General features: G+C 42.3%; 1 protein-coding gene across 1 annotated transcript in view; it reads left to right on the top strand.

The window, feature by feature from the left end:
• The window catches only part of MCTP2 (multiple C2 and transmembrane domain containing 2), a 107,387-nt gene extending 103,739 nt beyond the window's left edge, over positions 1-3,648 (top strand). The window contains exon 23 of the mRNA XM_075045036.1: positions 7-3,648. Within this exon, the coding sequence (XP_074901137.1) occupies positions 7-75 (69 nt within the window). The 3' untranslated portion in view covers positions 76-3,648. The remainder of the gene's footprint in view (positions 1-6) is intronic.
• The last annotated feature ends 17,232 nt before the right edge of the window (positions 3,649-20,880 follow it).

Below are 20,880 nucleotides of genomic sequence, written 5' to 3'. Positions count from 1 at the left end.
TTACAGGTGCAGCATGCTGAATTGAAACCATACAGCAGCTCTAGTCCCATTAGGAAGAAGCGGAGTGCACTTTAGGATGCAGCGTGATTTCAGAATGCAGCATCTCCCTCCGTACCCGCTATAAGAGCACATGTACTTCCCTCCTCCCGTTCTTCTTGCTTCGGAACAACACTATAATCACTGCCACAGACTTTTTTCTTCTTTTTTTTTTTTTAAGACCTGGTTTTTGATAAACACCTATCTCGGGTTGTCTTTTTGGCATGGAGTCGTAGCCCAAAAAAGAGCAAGGTGGAATGTATGAACTAGTGTGTGGGGTGGGAAGAGAATGGGAGAGGATGATGCAACTGCATCTATTTTTTTTCTTCTTTTTTTTTATTTTTTTCTGCCCCTTCGATTGTAGAGGCAAGGCTGGATGTGGCAGTACTCCCTGTTTTATGTAGGAAGAGATAATTCCGCTTAGTGTAGCAGATCAGCTGAGCTGATGTGAGGAGGTGCTCTGAACCAGTTTTTAACATATCCAACAGATTTACATTAAGATATGAAAGCTATTCTTTTCTGAGTTAAATCACTGTGCCTAGAAAGGTTTAAGCTCTGAATTAACGAGTCTTTGATACCCATCTTCTGTTCAAGCAGTGTACATTTTAAAAAGTTTTTTATCATAATTAGCAGAAAGAGCTGGGAGCTCCAACAGTATCTCAATATTTCATCCAGCACTTGTGGGTTTTTCTTTTTCTTTTTTTTTTTTTTTTCTCCCTCTTTTTTTAAAGCCCACCCTGTGGTTAACTCTTTGGATACTGGAATCATTGGAGAACCATTGCTGGCAATGGATGCATGAGAACCTTCTGCTGTGAAAGGATTAAGAGACCGTAGAAAAGTCTAACTCACTGACCTGAAAAGACTCTGTTGACTTGCCTTTTATAATTCCATCTCATCAGATATTTTCAGCATAGCTGTTTTTTTCCTGTCTAAATCCAGAGGGGTCAACACTACAGATCTAAGAGAAAAAACACTTTATAGCCTTAAAGAAACAAGTGCTTGTGCAGAGAGAGAGCACAGTGCCCAAAGATGTGGTTGTGCAATAGTGTGCAGACTTTGGTCCACCCCTGATGTCTTGTTGGAGTCTTTCCTAGTGGCTCACAAGGAGAGGATCAGAAAGTGAAGTCATATGGAAACTGAGCAATGAAGAGACAGAAGAATGGACCCCATTTTCTATTCTGAGGAGAATGTGATTTCTTGCTTGCTTACCAATCTTTTAGCTGTTGTGCTTTTGCTTTATATAATTCAGATAACCAGCATTATTCATGTTGTTTGGGGAAACTGAAACACAGAATCATATGTAAATCCTACTTAATTTTGAGCAGAGTGTAGCCCTCGGTCCTTTAGGTGCTGTAGGACGTTGTGGGGAGTGACTTGCCACCACAAGACATCATTGGTAGCAAAAGAGCTGGAGTCGCTTCTTGTGATTCCCAGGCAGGGGCTACTACATCCCCTGGGGTAGTTCACAGTACAGAGAAATAGAAAATTCCAAGAGATGGGTTTCTTTTTAACAAAAGATGACTTTGGAAGTCATCTAATTAAAGGTAAAATGGGTAAAACCTTGCTTATGGATCAGCAATCCAAATGGAGTCACGCCATGTGGTTCAGTAATGCAAACTTGTGGGCCAGTTGCATGAATTTGAAGGAGGAAAACTAACACCAGAGTATATTCCACTGGATTATTAGCTAGATTCAGTGATTTTTCAAGAAGTTTATTTTTCAAAGTAACAAGCCCCACTGTGCCTTTGAATAAAGAGAGGCACATTTTCATAGACTTGATTGGATAAAGAATGTATTTTGCTCATGCAAAGCTGTGTGTAGCTGCAAATGGAAAGATAGAAAAAAGATTATCCTGGTTTAAAAAGCCATAAAAATGCCTCTTTGTGTGCATGTGTGCTTGTGTACCCATGCGTATACAGAGTTGGGTATAAAGAAAAGTACATGTATAATGTATTTATAGGCGAGTGTGTGTGGGAAAATGGGTGAATATACAGATTTAAAAACCTTGAAAATGTTTATGAAAAATGCCAAAGATTCTAAAGCTTATCATCTTGCGTCTGTTCTTCTTCATTTTGTATCTTTCCCGGCATGTCTCTCTGGCTGAGCCAGATCTCTGCATGATTTGATTTACTTCAAGTTAATGAAGCTGGTTGGAAAGAGCCTTGTAGAAATTACAAAATCTCCAGTAAATCTCCTTCTTGTACATACAATAGATGTCCACGGACCCCTTTTGTTAAACCAGTTTCTCAATCTTCTGTGTAAACAATGCCTCATTGTCTCGCTTTAAACTATCATCTGGTTTATCATACTGTAGTCTTGTCGTTTTGCAAGGACCAAAGTCAGGCATATTTAAGCAGGCATGTGAGATCTGATCATTGATTTGAGTGAAAACATTCAACTCCAGGAAAAATTGTTTGTTTATTCAAAAGTTGGGACTGATACTTTAATAGCTTTTTTTTTCCCCTATAGATTTTTCCATGTGGAACTGATTTCTGTTAAGTTGTTGAGGAGACAGGGTGATGTCTTTTTTTTTTTTTTTTTTTTTTTTTTTAGTGTAGATATGTTGTGTTACAGAATAATTTGTATTAGATTGTTATGCTGGAAACATACCAAATGAAGGGGTTTGGATGGTCCAGTACCTATATATGTTGTAATGAGCTGCTTGTTTTGATAAATGCTGTTGGAAATGCAATAAACATTTGAGGTTAAGCTGATGCTTTCTAATTTATCTGGATTAGGAGATATGTTTCCCACTCTTTGCAAAATGTTTACTGTGCAATAATGTTTAGTATCTGACTAGGTAAGCAAGTACATCACTTGACGGTGCAGTGTAACAATCCATGCCGGAGGTTGCTTGAAATGGAGACTGTGCTGCAGGAGATGAGGTGAAGCCCTACCCCATCTGCTTACAACTATTTAGTGGGATTTCCTAGGCCTTACCTAAAGGAAAGGAGGGTTGCGTGCATTTACGGCATACTCCAGTAATCAAAATCTTTATTCAGATTTTTCATTTGATTCTTAAAGCAAGAATGTTAGTTGATATGTATCTCTGTGTGTCCATTTGCCCACGCAAATTATCAGTTTTTACATTGTTGATCTGTTCAATGTATAGCATGGAAATTATAAACTTAAATTTTTAATTTAAGGTAGTCATTTCAGTGCAACAATATGTACATTTGCAGTCTAAAGTTTCTAAGACCAGAAGGCATTCAGAAATTTAAATCTAACTATGGGTCTTTTGGCTTACAAAAATCACGGCGATATCGGAATATGACTAAACATGTCCACTAACTGTACAGTGTGAAAATAACTGGATTTGACATATATGTGCAAATGCAGTATGTACTCATGTTTGCCCAAACACGAGCTAAAGGTTGGTTTCTTGAATAATCATGAATAGGACTGAGGATTCAGCTCCCCTATGGATCACTGTCAGTAAAACTCAGTCACTGAACGCACCTTATGGAAAGCAAGCAAGCAAGCAAGCAAACAACCGAATAAAGCAAAGTTGGTGGAAATGTCACGCACTTTGTCTTTTTTTCTGCTTGCAAAGCTCTGATTTTAACCTTCAGCTGCAGCCGTTCCTCCCTCGGCTTCCCCCTCAGCCCTCTCCCCAGCCACCCACGGAGCAGTGGAGAGCTCAGGCTCTGCCCTGCTGACCTGGGGCTCCCACCGTGGAGCACTGCCCAGCGGACCAGCCACCCCGCACCCCTTTGCGTGGGAAAGGGAAAGGGCTTGTCCCCTAGAAATTAGACGGGCTGCTGCTAATTCACTGTCTGGGCTAAGAGTACTAGCAACTCCCTGAATTGGGCTGTCCCACTTGAAAACAGAGACTTGCCGTTTAATTTCCTGTACTCTACATGGGGCTACATTTTATTTTATTTTTTTAATTTGGAGGGCCTGATCCTGCAGGCATTACCACAAGTGGAACTGGAGTTATTTTCCCATCAGACGTGTAGGTTCACACCAGGAAGGAATTTGTCTGCTCTGATGTGTTAAGAAGAAATCGACAAAATACATTCTAATCAAACCTTAACCTTTAGATTCTCCATCCTTTAAACTAAGCCGATAGACTGTTTGGGAAACGTTAGCTTTGACTTTAGAGACTGGCATGTGTTAGAAGTGAATCCTGTTCTGACTTAATATTGTACGTGTATTTTATCTGTAAAGCTACATGTGTCAGGGCCCTGGTACATCTACCCCCTCAAATCACACAGAGACATGATAAGAATATCTGCTCTTTAGCATCCTTAAAGTTAGCGACTCGGAAGGAAGCTGAGATAATACAAATGATTGTTAATCTGCTGTATTGCAGATGGAGTGTTTTAATCGTTCTCAAATTGGGGTAAGTTAAGCCAGGTGAAATTCCATCATTTTGGGACAAAGTATCTGCTTGACAGTTTATCAGTGGGGAAGACCCTCAGCAGCAACTCTAATTATATTGTTCAAGGAATATGTGAGCAAAAGTTGTTTTTATGATTAATGTAAATATTCACAAGCATTTAGAAATAATGTTGAAGTGAAAAAACAGCCTCTTGAGATTATAGCATTTTCAATCTACTTTTCTGTGTGATGCTTTGACTTAAAACAGTGCAGCATTTCAAGAGAATTTAGAAGGTCATTTTGTTTTGAATAAAAGACGTGCTTTTCTGACATGAATCATGAAACTGAGTATGGGGAAGCAGGAGGTGGCATTCAGGTCTCGGTGTTTGCAACAGCAGCAGCACCTGGGCGGGCATGAGTTCAAGTTCTCAGTGTGGCTTTAACCCGAGGGCTGGTGATTCTTGTTAAATTTTACGTGAAGGAACATTGCCAATCGGTTCCTGCGTGTTGGATTGAACACCTGCAATTTCCCTCTTGGCTGAACAAGATGATATGCCTCTTACAGGGAAAGAAAGAAAGAGCTGGAAGACATGCTGGTGTAAACTTCATTTGCGCTGATGTCCTAGTGCAACCAGCCATCTAACCTCTTGAGGACTTCCTTGCAGAAGGAAGGTAGGACGGGCTCATAGATGGGGCACATACATCTGGTTCTGGGTCTTCCAGGGCCAGCCGTGGTCAGATTTAGATGGGCAACAGATTGTGCCTCATGCCAGTGATCACTGGCTGCTAGAATGGCTCCGTGAATCCATGTGCTCATCTAGCACATTTAAAGAGTGGCCTTCAGTCCATGAAGGAAGGATAAGGCACTGGGCTTTGGTGATTTGAGGGGTAGATGGATGGGTATAAGTAGGGACCCTGTGCTAGGGACTGCTTCCCTGGGGAACCTAGGGACTGCTTAGCTAGGGATTTCTTTTTTACACCTGATTTGTTGCAATCAAATTTCTAGCAGAAGAATGAAAAATCTTTCTGCCCTTGATCTCTGCATTTGTGGTAAGTTACTTTCATGATGGGAAGACTATTAAATGTCATCTATCAACTGGAGATGATAAAACCTAAAGACTTGGGCCTTACACTTCCAAATTCATGGTCAGCCTGGATTCTCCTTCAGTCCCAAAGGGATGTGGGGATAATATGGTGTTGGATCCAAAATCCTTCAGGGAAGTGAAAAGTCTGCTCACCAGTATTGTTACAGTGACTTCAAACATGCTGGCAAATACTTCAGTTGCACGCTCAATAGGGGTAAGTGAATAAAAAGGGGTTTGTCTTAGTGAGACTACCCTTTATTCCTACTGTCGGTACTTTTTTTTTTTTTTTTAAGGGATCACCTGAAAGAGAAGCAAACCAAAATGCATTATTTTTATTTCTTGAGCAAACATTGCTACTTCTAGCTACTGTATGTGAAAGATGGCATTTGACTGATCTTTGATCTCTCACTATCATGTAGGGCAACTGCTTCTAAGGGCCTGAGTCTGCATAGCAAAACCACATATTATTCACTTGCTCAGTACTGCTGCCTCCCAAAGTAGAAAAAATATCTTGTCTTCCTTTTCAAGTGGAGATGCACAGTGGAAAGAGCATATGTTCCTACAGACAAAAAAAGACTGTTCGTTTCATTGACTTGTGTGCTAAATTTTGCTTTGATCATGGCTGTCTGATTTCTCCCTCCACCTTCTGTCTGCGTGTGGTCAGCTCACTCCACAGAGTAAGTATCTGGAACCACACAGCACATGCAACCTTAGAAAAAGGGGTGGGGAGGGGGTGAAGTCTCCCTCCATCTCTGGCAATAGACGACTTTACTGAAAGTCAGTGCCATTCTCTTGCATTTATCACTGCCACTCTTGCTCTGCATATTTTTGGTATTCGCCATGCATTGTTAGCAGTGATTGTCATGTAATTAAATCACTGCTCATCACGAGAGCCTATTTTTATGCTGAGATAAGCATCAGAAGTCTGCTGCAGCGTCCCCCGGATCAATAAAGATGTTCCCTGTAGGATTACAAATAGTCTGGGGTTGTACAGGGCACTAGAATTAATTAGGAATGATTTCTCTTTTTCTTTCTTCTTTCAATACATTTTTAATTGTTTATCCATTTTCGATGGGCTTGTTTTTAACTCTACTGTGATGGCCCAGATGCTTCTGTTCAGACCTTTCGAGTATGATATGATATCAATTTGGGCAATATCATTTGCTGTAAGCAGTCACTATTACCATCATCTTTCCATAGCCATGTGTGACTATTGCTTCAAAATATGTTTCTGAGTGAGATATTTGCATCTCAGGCTTTGCACTTGAGATTACGGTTAAATGGGTTTATTAAGTGCTTGAACTTGGAGATCCAAATGCAATGGGTAACCTTCAGGTGCTATCCTGAAGATTTTGGCATTTTGATTGGAAGACCAGAGGGCAAGTGGAGAAACTTGAGCCATTTACTGAGGAAGCGTTTGCCCAAGGTTGCAGAGCAAGTCTGTGGCAGTAAAAGGACTAGCACCCTGCCCCTTGAGTCCCATTGTTTGCTGTAGAGCTAAAAGCAGGTAAAAGTTGTAATGGGTCATGAAGGATAGGTTTCTTCAAAAGAGTTCTTTAAAAAAAGGCTAATCAGAACAAAGTCAATTAAGGTGTCTGTTTGGGAGCAGGGTAAACTAGAAGCACAGTGTTGAAATTATATAGGATTGACTGGGTATATGAATAGAAGCTGTGGCCTATGTAGGACACTGTATGGCGAGACAGAAGTTTCTGGAGTTTCTAAAACCAGAGTGGTGATCCATGAACGGATGAGGCATAGGGAAGGTGAAGGTCTTCATTTTCACTGCCCTTCAGTCAAGTGGCTGAGTGCCATGCTCTTCTGATCCAGCATAATCAAAAATGGAAATGGCTTCTTCAGCTGTGCTGGGGAGGGAGTGTTTGCTCTCTCAAAGGCTCAGGGAAAGGGTAAATTACTTTTAGGGAAGAGAAGCAGTGTCAGGATTCCTGTAGGGAAATATAGCCACTTCTCTGCATGGAAAAGAAATGAACAGTTGAGTGTTTTGTACTTGCATTGCTGTACTAAATTGTTGTTCTTCATGAGCTGCACTTGAAGTGCACTGATACCAAATGTGTGCTGAGCTCAAAAGCTTTGGATCAGTCTGGCTACCTCGATGAAAGGGATAAATAGTGGCCAAATTTGCTGCTGATAAACTAGGTGCACCTAATGCAGAGTGGATAGTGATGCCCTGGAGGAGCTTTCCTTAATGTGACATGGTGCTCCTTGGAAAGGATTCTTCTAATTGGGTCATGCCCACTGCCAAATGAGGGAGGAGCCGCAAATGTCGCTGTAAGCAGCTCTCATCTGATCGTGCACACTCTGTGTTCACACCAGCTTGGAGAAGAGGGCTGGAGCTCGTGCTCTGCTCTCAGTCAGTCTGTTCACTTCATTGCTTCATGGTGGTGAAGATGAACTGGCCCTCAGTTAGTGGCCAGCCCTGCTGACATTATGCCAGGGTATTCTCAGTTTCTGGAGAACAGAAAAACTTCGCCTTGATTCAGTGGGCAGCAGCTGTGCTTCAAGAAGCACAAGGATCCTCAAAAGCTCCAAGCTGGTGCAAAGATACTACTTCAGGTGTAGCTTCCCCCAAAGGCAGCATAGGACAGCCCGTGCCCAGATGTGCTGCAGCTGAGATGAAATACTTTAATTTGGACCCATCAAGATGCAAGGCCACGTGAACTTTCTGCCTGCCTTCCACTTGCATCACAAACCAGCAGAACATAACGTCTCTGTTGGTAGGGGGGTTTGGAGAGCACAAAACTCAGCAAATACCCCTGCCACCCCAAGGAGCCTGGTGTTACGAAGGCAAGCTTTGCATGGCATGGGCAGAGGCAGTAGCTGTTCAACTCCTGCCAAAATCTGACTGTGCCCAGAGCGTGACGCGATGCAGGCTCCTGTCAGCCAGAAAAAACTGATCTGCCCAGGATTTGCATGTGGCAGCACAGGAGAAGAGCTGGCAACCCCTGAACACCTCTGGGTTAAAAGCTTGCTGTGAACCCTTTGAATGAGCCTCTTCTCATATGATCACCTAGGAGGGAGCTCCCGCACAGCTCACACTGCAAAAGCGGCGTGTTTTCTCCTCCACTGCAGCATTGTGCACTCTTAGTAGAAAGGACCGTATCTTTCTTGCTTGTGCCAGCAGAGCCCTGGCAATTTCAGCACTTGGTCCTGGCCTAACCCTGTGCGACAAAATTCAAGCTTGCTGCTTTTCCAGTTGTCAACTCTTTCCTTCCTGGGAAGGGACTCTGAGGGATTTTGTTTGTCCCTCAAAGCTCTGCAGAGCTGTTGCTCACCAGAGGCAGCACCCAGGGTGCAGCGTACAAACATGCTCAGAAAGGGAGGAGTCTGGGGACGAGTGGGGTTTCTGCAATTTTCCTATTGCACATGCATAGTGTTAGGCTTCTTTACAGGGAATTTCTTTCCAAATACTTATTTTCCATTTTCTCATGTGTTCAGTCTTTTCCATCATCACAGTGTGCCTTGGATTAAGGTAATTCAGAACAGGAGACTCCGTCTATAAAATATATGCTTGCAACAGAAATTTTTACAAGAAATAATTCTTCCCGTTGCCAGCTCTTAAGGTCAGTTTGCTTGCCATCAGCCTTCCCTTTTTTTTTTTTTTTTTTTAGTAGTAGTAGTAGTAGTGGTGGAGTTCAAGTGTGTATGAGAGAAATTTAACCATATTACACATGTTGGTTGACTGCAGTTTTTGGGGAATGGTTGGCATTCATGCTACATCAAAATGCGTGATGTAAACTGGACTACTTAACCAAAGGGGGAAGTACACTGAGATTTTCGGTGGGCAGTTGCCTTAAATTTAGTGGGCAGCATCCCAGCCCTGCTGAAGTCAGTGCAACTCTCCCATTGTTCTGAAATTAGCCCTGGACAGCATTGCTGGGTAGTCACCTCTGTGGCAGTTGCATGGTTGCCTCATAGATAATTCGCAAATTGTCCATGAACCACGTGTACAAATGTGTCTGGTATGGTGCTAATTTACTGGCAAGGTCTGGGTACACAGATCCAACATGCTGCTCAGGGGGAGCTTCAGCCATGCCCAGCAGCTGGTTTAGAGGTTTGATTTCTATGGAGCGTGTCAGGGATATCCGACGGATGGGCTCAGCCTCCCCTTCACATGTGTTCAGAGATCTCCAGTCAGGCCAGGATTTGCCAGATGACCACAGTGGGGAAGGCATCAGAAATATTTCCATAAAAATAACCCCTCCACACCTCCAAAAATTTATCTAGTTTGTTCATGGGTGTTACAAAACTCTTGCTCAGGGCTACAGGATGTGGCTGGACAATATCTGTCCTGTGTTCCGACGAGGTTTATTTTAGGGTGGTCAGAAAGGAAATCCCAGTGTAGAGGTGGGCGGAACATTTTTGTTGAACTGATGTGAAAAAGAAAAATACCTGGCCATTTGGAAGGATCTGAACTCTTAGCATAAGGCTCTTGGAGATGGATGAACGGTCAGAGGGGAGGTGACGGGGGGTTCAAAGGTCCTACAGCATAACTCATCACTGTGAGAAGTCCCTATCTCACAGTGAAAGTAGAACAACTGGCTGGCAGCAGCATGACCCGTAGCAGTCAATTCATCAGAAGGATTTCCCGTCTGAATATGCAGATGTGTGCACAATTATTTTACCTATCTTCACAAACACTGTCTGTGTCCCTGCACGCTTAAATAAATCTTGGCGCTGTCCCTTTCAGAAGGCTTTTCAGGTTCAGCCTGGTTGCCTGCATCCTGCATAGTTTTGTTCAGCAGAGTCCTTGCAAACAGCCCGTCTCCTCTTCCCTTTCCGCTTCCCCTTCCTCCTCCTCCCATCCCACCGCAATCACTGCTGCCCAGACTCATCCTTCACTCGCACAAAACTGATTTCTGTTTATGGAGCAGCTGGCAGCAGCAATGCTCGAGCACTGAGCGATGACTAAGAAACAAGCCCACTTTTCCCTTAGCTGTCAGGAGCTTTTAGAAATAACACCCTCCTCTGAGGAAGTCAGAATAGCAACAGGAAAATAAGTAAAACCTATTATAAAACAGTTGTCCAAGAACTTAGGCACGGCGCGGGGTAGAGATCAATATGCTGTGAAGGTTAAATCTATTTTCACACTGTGTTCTATTTCACAGTTTAATGGTGTTTTAATGTGTCTGTCACTGAGCCCCCTTCATGTTATGCAGGTAGAGCCTTTACAAAGGAGAAATAACGTTGGCTTTACAAGCTTCACAGTAACATCTTATTTACCAGCTGAGATCTGACGCTTTCGTCTCTGGAGATATGCCAGGGTTTGACTATTTTATTTTATTTTATTTTTTAGAAGACATAATGTGGTGTTGCGGTTACAATAATTTTTAGATGGCTTTTGGGGAATGCCTGTAGGGATGGGAGCAGCAGGAGCGTGTGTGTGCCTGTGTAGAAGGGACAGAAATATCTACTGCTGTTTGTACAAGCTGAGTACATGAGGAATATGCAGAATTCCCAAGTTTGAGTTTGCATCCTATCCAAAATGGTATATTTGAAGGCATTAGCTTGAACTCAGCTGACACTGGGATGTTGCATTGGGCTTGGGGAGAGCATGGACAACAGGCCAGTGGACAGAGGAGTGACCACAGCTCAGAGAAAAGGTGCTGAGATAAGGTGGGGTAGAAGGAAAGCTGATTTCAGTATGTGCCAGTGGACAAGGTGAAAGGGGAGAGAGGTAGAGGGAGCAAAAGCAAAGAAAGAGGTGTGGTGTAAAACCCAGGGTATGTGCAGTGCTAAAACACACATACAGGCCTGTCCTCAGTGTTCGGGATGAAGCAGGTTATATCTCCGTAGCTCAGCTCACAGCCTTTGCTTAGAAGACGAAGAAGGAAAAAACCCTGTTCTGCTTTAATTATCTTCCTTGAGCTTCAGTCAGGGAAGGGAGAGGCTAAGATACCCTAATCAAAAGGTACTGCTGGTTCAGGGCTTCAGATGCGTAACTGGGTGTGCAAATGCCACGTGTTGGTATTTGCTGACCTGCTTGGTGAGGATGCTTTGACAAACTTCCCATTGCCTGCGGCTGAGCCAGCACCTGGACACAGCCTCTGGTCATTTACATCTCCGTGCAGTGAGCCGGGGCTATGCACAGCTATATTTTCTCACACTGATGAGGCTGGGTAAGGCACAGTTGAGTAGCTCCTCTGGTTTTGCCACGAGTGAATGTGAGTGCCTGTGTTATCCGGAGGGACTTGTTCCAGACGTCCTCGCGTTGTAATTGATGTGCGGTGTCAGGGGAGGACAACCTGCTTATGCCAGTGGCTTCTCTTACGTGATCTCTCTCCCTCCTGTCTTTGCCCTCAGCAGCTCCCTCACATAGCTGGGAGAGCGCTCTCCTTTGCAGCTGCGTTGCCTTCCCACCTCTCTCATCTTTTGCTCCCTCCGTTGCTCTTTACCCTCCTCTTCCTTTGTCTCGCAGCCAAGTGACTTAACTCTGCGCAACCTCCTGGGAGGGATAGGCTGTAGGAAGGGAATGCATCAGAGAAGGAGATATATTATTAAGTCTTCTTAGGAGTAACTTGTTAAGAACCTCAAGCTTCCCCCTCTACTGGTTGCTTTGCCAGAGTAATATGCCTTTGCTCTGTCAGGGTCTGCTGAGGGCTGGTGCTTGCTGGACTGCGAGTTTTTAGACTTGCAGAGCATTGACTTGGCTTAACCTGCGTATCCCACTGTAGCAGAAATGTCTGTGATGTGTATTTTGGCTCTGGTGCGCGGCGTGCTCTGAGTTCATCTCTTCCCCCCTTCTGTTTTCCATTGTTGGAACAACAATCTTCTGCTGGATGCAGAGTGCAACTGGCCCTGTATTGTGGGGCCAAAACAAACTCTCTGCTAGCGTGTTTTCCATCCTCCGCAAGGTAAAATACCAGCGCTGAGAGCAGCTGACCCCCTGGTGAGAGTCTGTTGTCTGGAAATCCAATGACTGACTTCATGGGGCAAAACTTTGTCTTAAGCAACACTGCTGAGAAATGAATTTGCATCCTTTTGAGCTGGTGGATCAAAGCACTTGGACCCGTGAGTAGGGGGTGATTTACCTTTGGAGGGCTGCAACAGTTCCCTCCCCAACTACTGCTGCCACCACAGTGCAGCCTGTTGCATTAAAATATCACCAACATTCTGGGCTGCAAACCACAGCATTGCAGCGCTTGCTTTAACTGTCCTTTCCAAATGGATGGAAACCTCTGAGAAGGTCAGAGCTGGGGACAGAAAACTTTAGGGACCGAGAGTCCCAAGGAGGCTGCCAAAACAGATGCAGCCCATTTTTCTGCCCCAATTCTGCAAGTCTGAGATAGTCAAGGAAGGTTGTCATCCAATAACCCTTGTGCAGAATCTGTAACATGTTCACATCTGGCCTTGTGTGAAATGGTAAGAAAAATATTTTCTGCCCCTTAACAGAGCCTGGAGTTTGAATTTTGTGTCTTTGGGGTTTGTTTTGTTGGAAGGATTCACTTGCATTTATTTTTCAAGGGCTATTTCTCCTACTTCAACCACTAGAACAAGTCCATGAATATTTGAATAACAAGCTTGGATGTACACATGGACAAACACTCACCCAAGTGAGGCCACCTTTCTGAAAACAGAACTGGATACTTGTTATGGTCCTAACATTTAGGGACCAACTTTATGCAAGTTTGTCTCCTCAATCCTAGAGTTATAGATTAAACTGGAAATTTGAGAAAGCTGCCCGATTAAACAGCTTTGAAGTTTAATGACAGCTTTTGGAAGTGACACTTTAATGCTTTTGGCAATCCATGGCCATGTGTCTTATATTAGGCATTGGAGTTTTGGAAAAGTGACAAAAGCACCACTAAAAGAGAATGCTTCATTATTATAAACTCACTTTTCAGCTTTACAGAGGAGACCTGGGGAAAAATGTTTGTTTGGTTTTTGTCTTGCTGAAAAAAAAAAATTTACTGAGGTCATAAATGCAGTAATATAGCTTGTTTAAAACCTCATGTTTACTGTGAGTTTCCTCCTGAAATATTAAAACACTGAAATCACAGAATAGAAGAAAATGAAAGGTTAGAGACAGGAAGATGTCCAAAATAATGTGGCTTTTAAAGAACTGGTTAATACACAGGGATTTGATTGTTGGGTGCTGGCTAATTCTTATTTATAGCAGCTAATGGATGATTTTCTAGTGCAAGAGAATTAATGTTTCTGGTAGCTGGGAGATGCATCTCTTGCTGTGAGAAATCCAGCAGTCCCTTGGGATTAGAGAGTTTCTCTATGGCCGGGTGTCATCTGCCTGCCCTATTTGTATACACTTAAGTACTTGCTGGGGGTCATCCACGAGGCCGCATTGGGAGCAAAGGATGATGGCAGAGATAGACGTCACAGACCTGAACAGCTTCTTGAAAGGAAATGGGTCTGGATGCTTACAGATAGAAGAGCAAGAGAATTGCTGAGCATCAGCCAGGGCAGAGGTGGTGTTACTGTCTAGAGAGAGACAATGATGAAGTTTTGCTGACATGGTCCATAGAAATGAATAATTCTTTTAGAATATGATTTAGATTTTTCTTATAAATTTTCTGTTCATAAAGCTTGAAAAATATCGTTCAGAACTTTTTCAAATGAACATTTGAAAATGCTGAATGATGCCACATGGAGATCTTGTCCTGGTGGATTGTCTCTAGCTGCCTGAAAGGAGGGTTGCAGTCCTGAATTTGGAGGTAACGAAGTTCTTCAGAAGTTCATAGCCAGTTCCACTTGCATTTCACATCATTTGCAGTAGACCCTTACCTGTGGAGCTGTTTGGCTTCTTGACTGGGTGAGCATAGTTTTCAAGTCATGTTTCTGATACTGATGTTCACTTTTGGCTGCTCATATTTTCCAAGTATCTTAAGTATCTTTCTTCACATAAAATTCTTTCCTTGTAACATTAACCCTACAAAACACCAAAGAACGATCAGCACCACTGAAGCAATTCAAGTGAATTCAAATATCTACAAAACATTATTTAAACCCCTTACCTAGGTCTAATCCTTTGTGAAATTTAATGGAGAGTAAACATTATCAAGAAATCTTCTATCTCGCTACTCAATAAGTAGTTTCTTTTAAGGACCCCCCAGTAACGGAGAGGTGACATACAGGTGTATGCTGCTAGAATTTATCTCTGTGTCTTTATAGTTACAGGGCTCAATTTATAGTGCATAGTCTTGTCAGTAATGTTTCTAGTTTTTTTCTCTTTTACTCCTAAATTTGCAGGTGTCCAGTCAGTTATGTAGGAGGAGCAAATCAGTTCATAACCTGATAGTAAAACACTGATACAACTTTATACATTGCTCTGAAATTCCAAGATCTTTTTGCCATTTCCAAAATGAAAAGTGGCAAACTGTCAGTTAAAACTTCTGATCACATTTCATATGTTTTATTTAAATCTCCAGCTATGCTTCATTACAAGACTTTGGAAAATATTTTGTAACAGTGAAGTAATTCTGACAATAAGTCAACCTAAGATATCATAGAAAAAAAAAAAATTCTCAAAATTTATCCTTCCTATCCAAACCTTTTCTTAGAAGCAGTATCAGGAATTTTTAATGGCATTTTACTCCTACTATAACCAAAGAGAGTTTTATCATTGACTTGAAGGGAAGCAATCTTTAACCTCCTAATTTTTGCATTAGCCGAGAGGAGTAGTTCAGTCGTTAGTGAATCTTGGACTGTAGTTGTTATAAATATGCCTAGTTCCATTTAACCTGAATTGAGCAGCTCCCAGTTCACCTCAGCTGAGGTGTTCTCATCCTCTGCTTGCAGCCCCCCCCGGCTCCCCTCCCAAATCTCTGCTCAGGTGCCATCATGATGCAATGAAAAAAAAATAAAAAAATCCACTGATTATAAAGAAATTGCTACACTCCGCTGCAGGCAATGCACAGGCTGAAACGCGATAGTCATGGCCCTGACACAATGCCGACGGGAAGCCGGGAGCTGTCAGAAAGGTCAGAATTTCAATAACGTGTCTGTGCATTTCCAGCACTCATTGCATTCCCTTCTCCTGGTCTGTTGTTTCCTCTCCATAGCCCTTTGGAGCATATGCATCCTCTCAACAGACCTTCCTGGACAAAAAATATAGTAAGTAAATAAATGAGGAAAGTTTCAAAGTCAGAAATCTCCTTCAAAAACTATAGGGAAGGAGATATATTTTGGAGCATGAAGACCACTCTGGACCATTGATCTCCCTCAAAAAGCTCTCCTTTCTACTCTGAAAGGTTTGTACCTTTCCTTTTTCTGAAATGATTTGCTAATGCCCTTCTCGTCCTCTGTGTACCTGCCAGTTCTGCTCACAGATGTTGCTTAAATTGAAGCATTTACAAGGTGCGATTGACCAGGTTTAGGTCTGAAATTTAATCCGCTGCATTTAAAAATTTAAGAGTTGTGCTCTGATTTGTGTCTGCAAAATTATATCAACTCAAGTGCAAATTAGATAAACTCAGGACACCAGTTCTCGTCTGAATTTCAGCCTTACCTGAAAGCATCAAATCATTATTTACACGTCTGCTGTGGGAGCTCAGTGTAGGCTGCAATATCTGTCTGAGGAGCTGGATGTGTAGCAGGGTTAACTCCTCCTGAACCGGGTCTGACTAACTTGTCTGTGGTTGTACAAGAGGGCTGTAACGTGTCTAGGGATTGAGTTGTGATCTCCTGACAGGCAGTCCAGTGCTGTAACCATGATACCATCCTTTTGGGCAGATTGCTGATGTTTTTTCCACTTGTGGACCCTTAAAACATTACCAGTGGAGATGAGGATTCCTGTATAAATGTGAGCCTATGAGAATGGGCTTGATCTTCACAACGGCCTTTGCAGACTTTTTGGATGTGTGTCCACAGTTCCCTTCAGTTTGAAATGTTCGATGATTTATATGAAACCAGTTGCATACTTTTTACCTTTGTCTTTAAGGAAATGTTCACCTTTCTTCAGTGAACACAACAAAGTCACAATTAATAAAAACTTAACAAAAGCAAAAATATCCCCAAAATCCACATCCAGAGCCAGGCATTCCAAGCAACCTTTTCCTTTAGACACACCATTTCTACAGCCTCTTTGTTAGGGCTTTTTTTCCCAGGTTCAATCTTCAGATTAAGCCAGGACTCCACTGTGTTGTGGTCCCACCTCGCAGCTCTGCCACATGATGCGTGGGAAGGCAACAGCGAACAGCTTCTGCCTGGAAGCATGTGGACCCCGCTTTGACTGGAGCAATTTTTATTCTGCAGGTGAGCACCCTGTATAATGGTGTGCGTATGGCTGAGTGAAACATCTTGTTTTCATCCCTTGCTTTTGTCCATTTTTGCTTGCTTCAGAACTTGATAACTGCAAAGCAGCAGCTGGGGAAACAGTCACATCTCTCAAGTAATATGAGGAGGATTTTAAGTATTGCTGAAATTAAAAGAAGCTATGGGCCAGTCTCAAAGAACTTCCCTGCAAAAGTTCATATGGTCAGTAGGAATTAAAATGGCCATTTTTTCCAACAACTTGCAGCCATGCTTGTGTGTATAATCATGCTCACTGAGTGCCGGTATCATCATGCTCAGAGTCAAAACCCCACTCATAGGAGCAGTGTTAGTAAACCAAGTAAGCCAAGGTGTGTGAAGAAAACTAGTATCTTTTATTTGACAAACTAATTTCTATTGGAGGTGGGAAGAAGATAAGCTTTCAGTTATATGAGCCCACTGTCAGGTTTGAGGCAGCACATTGGTTTTTCTGGTTGCAGCTCTCCAATTCAGCATTGATCATATCTGATCCTACCTCTGGGGATAAAACCACTACCAGAATCTTTTTTAGTGGGCCTTTCTACTTTCTACTTCTTTTCTTCCATTAAATTCTTTAAGAATGAAGAATTATTCACAGCTGCTGGATTTATGAACTGGGCACAACAACTGCACACACTGTATAGCCTATAAATGAAGCTAACTTGGACTTTCCGTTTGTTTGTTAGCAAATTGGCCATGTGTATTCCCAGTAGGATTGCTGGAGAGAAACAGTGTCCACTGTATTCTGGCCCAGTGTAATCTGCATTTCTAATTAAGGCTATTCGTAAGTCCACTTATCTGACATGTGCAAAGAGCAAATAATAAAGCAACAAGAAAATAGCAATCTGCAATGAAACCTTTGTTTTAAGATTCCTTCTTTTATCTCCCTCTCATAAAAATGCCAAGTGCAGATAGCACAAAGGATGCCTTGACAATGGTACTCAGAGGATTGTGGCACTTTCAGTTGTTCTGATCTGCTTTCCATCTCCTGACTCGATCTCTAGGGAGTTACCCACTGGGACACTAAGTGTTTGATCAGAAATGGCTCTGAGTGCTTCTAGATTCTATTGATTTAGGTGGGATTTGGGGGGTCTGCCACTTCAACTTGACGTTCATTCAGCCTAATGATCCTTTTCTCTTGGAGCCCTCCATGGCTGGTTCAGAGGCTGAGCTGAAGCACAGCCATGTTCAAAACCAGAGTTTGGTTGAAAATTTGAAAGCTAAATTGCTCACTTGTGAGGTTTCCAGTCTTTGGTATCTCTTATCTCTTTTGGAAGGAGAGTTGGATTTTGAAACTTCTAAACCAGCTTATACTTTCAGCCTTTCCTCTGATAGCTTCACACATGTTTTGCAAACACACTCTGCTTTCTCCCAGCTTTGAGCCTCGCTTAGAAGCTGAGCTTCTTTCACCCACCTTGCCACTCTTCTTGCTTGGTACCTCGTCAGTTGACTTTGGCTCTGGTGTTTACTGAGAAGGTACCATGCTCTCGGTGCAGCCCCAGGCTGGGTGAGATAGTTATCCAGTCTGCCCCACTGATCAGACTGGTTACCTCCAATTTGGGAACTGCTAAGAAGATGGGAGAAAATGGAATGGAAACCAAATCTCCAAAGTTATGAATTGCCAAGGGAAAGGTTAAACCCACCTCCCTGGGGTGTGGGCTGCTGATAATTCCTCTGAGAGTTTATCAAAAGAAGCTGCTCTGGGCCAAAAATTAATTTAATTGGAAAACAGTCTCCAATGGCATTTTTTCTTTTCAATTTTCAATGCAGGAAAATGCTTTAATGGCCTTAAACACTGCATTTCATCAGGTTGCCTAGGGAAACTGAGGCTGTCTTCTCATTTGTTTTTCCATATAAATATAAACTAGAGGTAAATGTTATTGTTTCTTTTCAGATTTACATTTCCAGTGCTGAGAGAATACAATCCTTAAAGGTGCATCAGCAGAGGAGTACTCTGAGACACCACAACCTCCTTGTGCATCCATCTGTTGAATTTCGAGGAGAGTTCATTTTGGGGTTTGGTTTAGCTCATGAGACTTCCGCTGTTGCTGTCAATAAAGGCACAACCTGCAACATTAGATCAGGGTTTCATTTCGCAGAGCTTTTCTCTTATGACAATTTCTTCTAAAATCCCACTACTCAGTCCTTCTCAAGTACATAATCTAACATGGCGTATCCCCAGTATTCAGAAGATGCAACAGGTTTGTCTAAATCATGGATTGCTTTAAAAAAGCAAAAGAGTTTAAAGCTCTGTGGGGCTTTTTTTAGGCACCCTGTCACTGCTGAACCTTGCAGTCCTTTCTTTCTATTTTTCATGATTTCTCCACTGTTCTCAGTATGAGATGTTCATACTGTTTTTTGCTTTTAGAAACCAGTCCTAAAAAAAATAAAAGAAAAATATCATAAGACTTATGATATAAAACCACAAGAATTGGCAATACTTAATTTTCCTTCAAATTTAACATCTTCTTTTCATACACAGGTTTTCTCAGATTTCTTTTGCTTCAGAAGCAGCCTGGAGCTTTGATTTTGCTGGGTATAATATAGAAAAAAAGAAAAGAGGAACAGTGGGCCATCGCTACAATTGGGAAACCTAATTTTTATCTCAGTCCATCAGTGAGTCAGTGCTGGATGGATGGAGGAGCTTGCTTTTGTGACCAGATGGAGGAAAGCTGGAACTGGGATGTGTAATCTGAGAGTTCCTTTCTGCAAAGAGATGGGAAACATAACTGGAGGGAAGTGTTCAGAAAAGAGGTAAATAATCTGTGAAGTGGTTAATCTTTGTCCTGTTTGGGCTGTTTTGTCTATGTTGTTGCATTGCTCTGTCCGTCCTTCTTTTTTTGTTGGAACCAAGGTGTACCATGCACATCGTCATTTATCCCTTTCACAGTTTCTGCTACCTCTGGCCTTTGGCACTACAATTTGTAGAACTGCTTGCTTAACCGGATGAGAGACTGATCCATTTGAGTCTTTTCTCACTTTCTACCTCTTTCCACGGGTTAAAATTCAGCAGGATCTCATCCCTGGTATGATTCACAGCCTGGAAGACAAGAACACAGCTGGGGGCTGCAGTATGCAACAGGTATGAGAAGGAAGGGAGATACTTTATGCTGCTGCTGTCACCAAAAATAGATCTCTAAGACTGATGATAGAAACCCTCAAGATTAAATACAAATAAGAAAGAGCAGAGGTGGATCTTACTTTTTTGCTAGCCGCAGAGGAATCAATTTTATGGACATACATGTGCTTCACAGATAATCCCAGCTTGTGATATGCAGCTTTTATTTTCAATATAATCTTAAAATAACAGCATGTAAAAAGAGAATGTCCTTCTTCTCCCAGTCCTTGCAGAGGCCCAAACCAAGACATCCCACCTGTGACCCTTGGGCTAGGAAGATCAGACCCAAGCAAGTCTCACCTACTGTGTGAGAACAGTGACAGCTCACCTCCCTCGCCCATGGCAGCCTGTGAAAATAAATGCATGGGAGTAAAGCGCTTTGAGATCCTCAGATTGGGAAAGGTCAGGAGAGCATCGCCGTCTCTTTCAGGAGCTCCAACACCAAGGGGAAAAATAAATCACACAAAGCTTAAATAGGAAACCGCAGCTGCTGTCAGATTAAATCTGTTACAAGTGCATTCCACTGCCTCGCTGAACAGTGTTTTATTTCACACCTCAAAATGTGAGGCCCCGTGCCACGGACTTGCTCCTTTTTCCCTATTCCCCCTAGATGACTTAACAAGCTGAAAGTGCAGCTGGAAATTAATGCTTCCTGTCTTTTTAAATAATGTGACATTGAAATCCCAGTATTTAATGCATTGGCATTTAACATGCCACAATATTTCAGTTACTTTGCACTGGTTGGGGTGCAGAAGTGTTATTACAGCTGTTCTGAAATTCTGACAAAGAGGTGCATTTCTCTCTTCTTTTTTTTTTTTTTTTCCCCTGCACTATGTCCCACCATAATTGCTTTTTGCTGCATCTCTGAACCGTAACCATGGCGATCCGCCACATTCATCAGAGGACCCTCTTGTTGTTTTGCTTGTGTGAATGTAAGAAGGGGAAAAAAATAAATTAAAAAAAGAAAGAAAAAAGAAAGAGAGGGCATAAAATATTTGCAGAACTTTCAAAAAAAGCAGATTTTTTCTTTTTTTTTTTCCTCTTTTTTTTTTTCCTTTT

This window comes from Buteo buteo, chromosome 13 (genome assembly GCF_964188355.1).
Source record: "Buteo buteo chromosome 13, bButBut1.hap1.1, whole genome shotgun sequence".
NCBI classification, from domain to species: domain Eukaryota; kingdom Metazoa; phylum Chordata; class Aves; order Accipitriformes; family Accipitridae; genus Buteo; species Buteo buteo.
The sequence above is the reverse complement of the archived record's forward strand: the minus strand, read 5'-3'. Positions and strand labels throughout refer to the sequence as shown.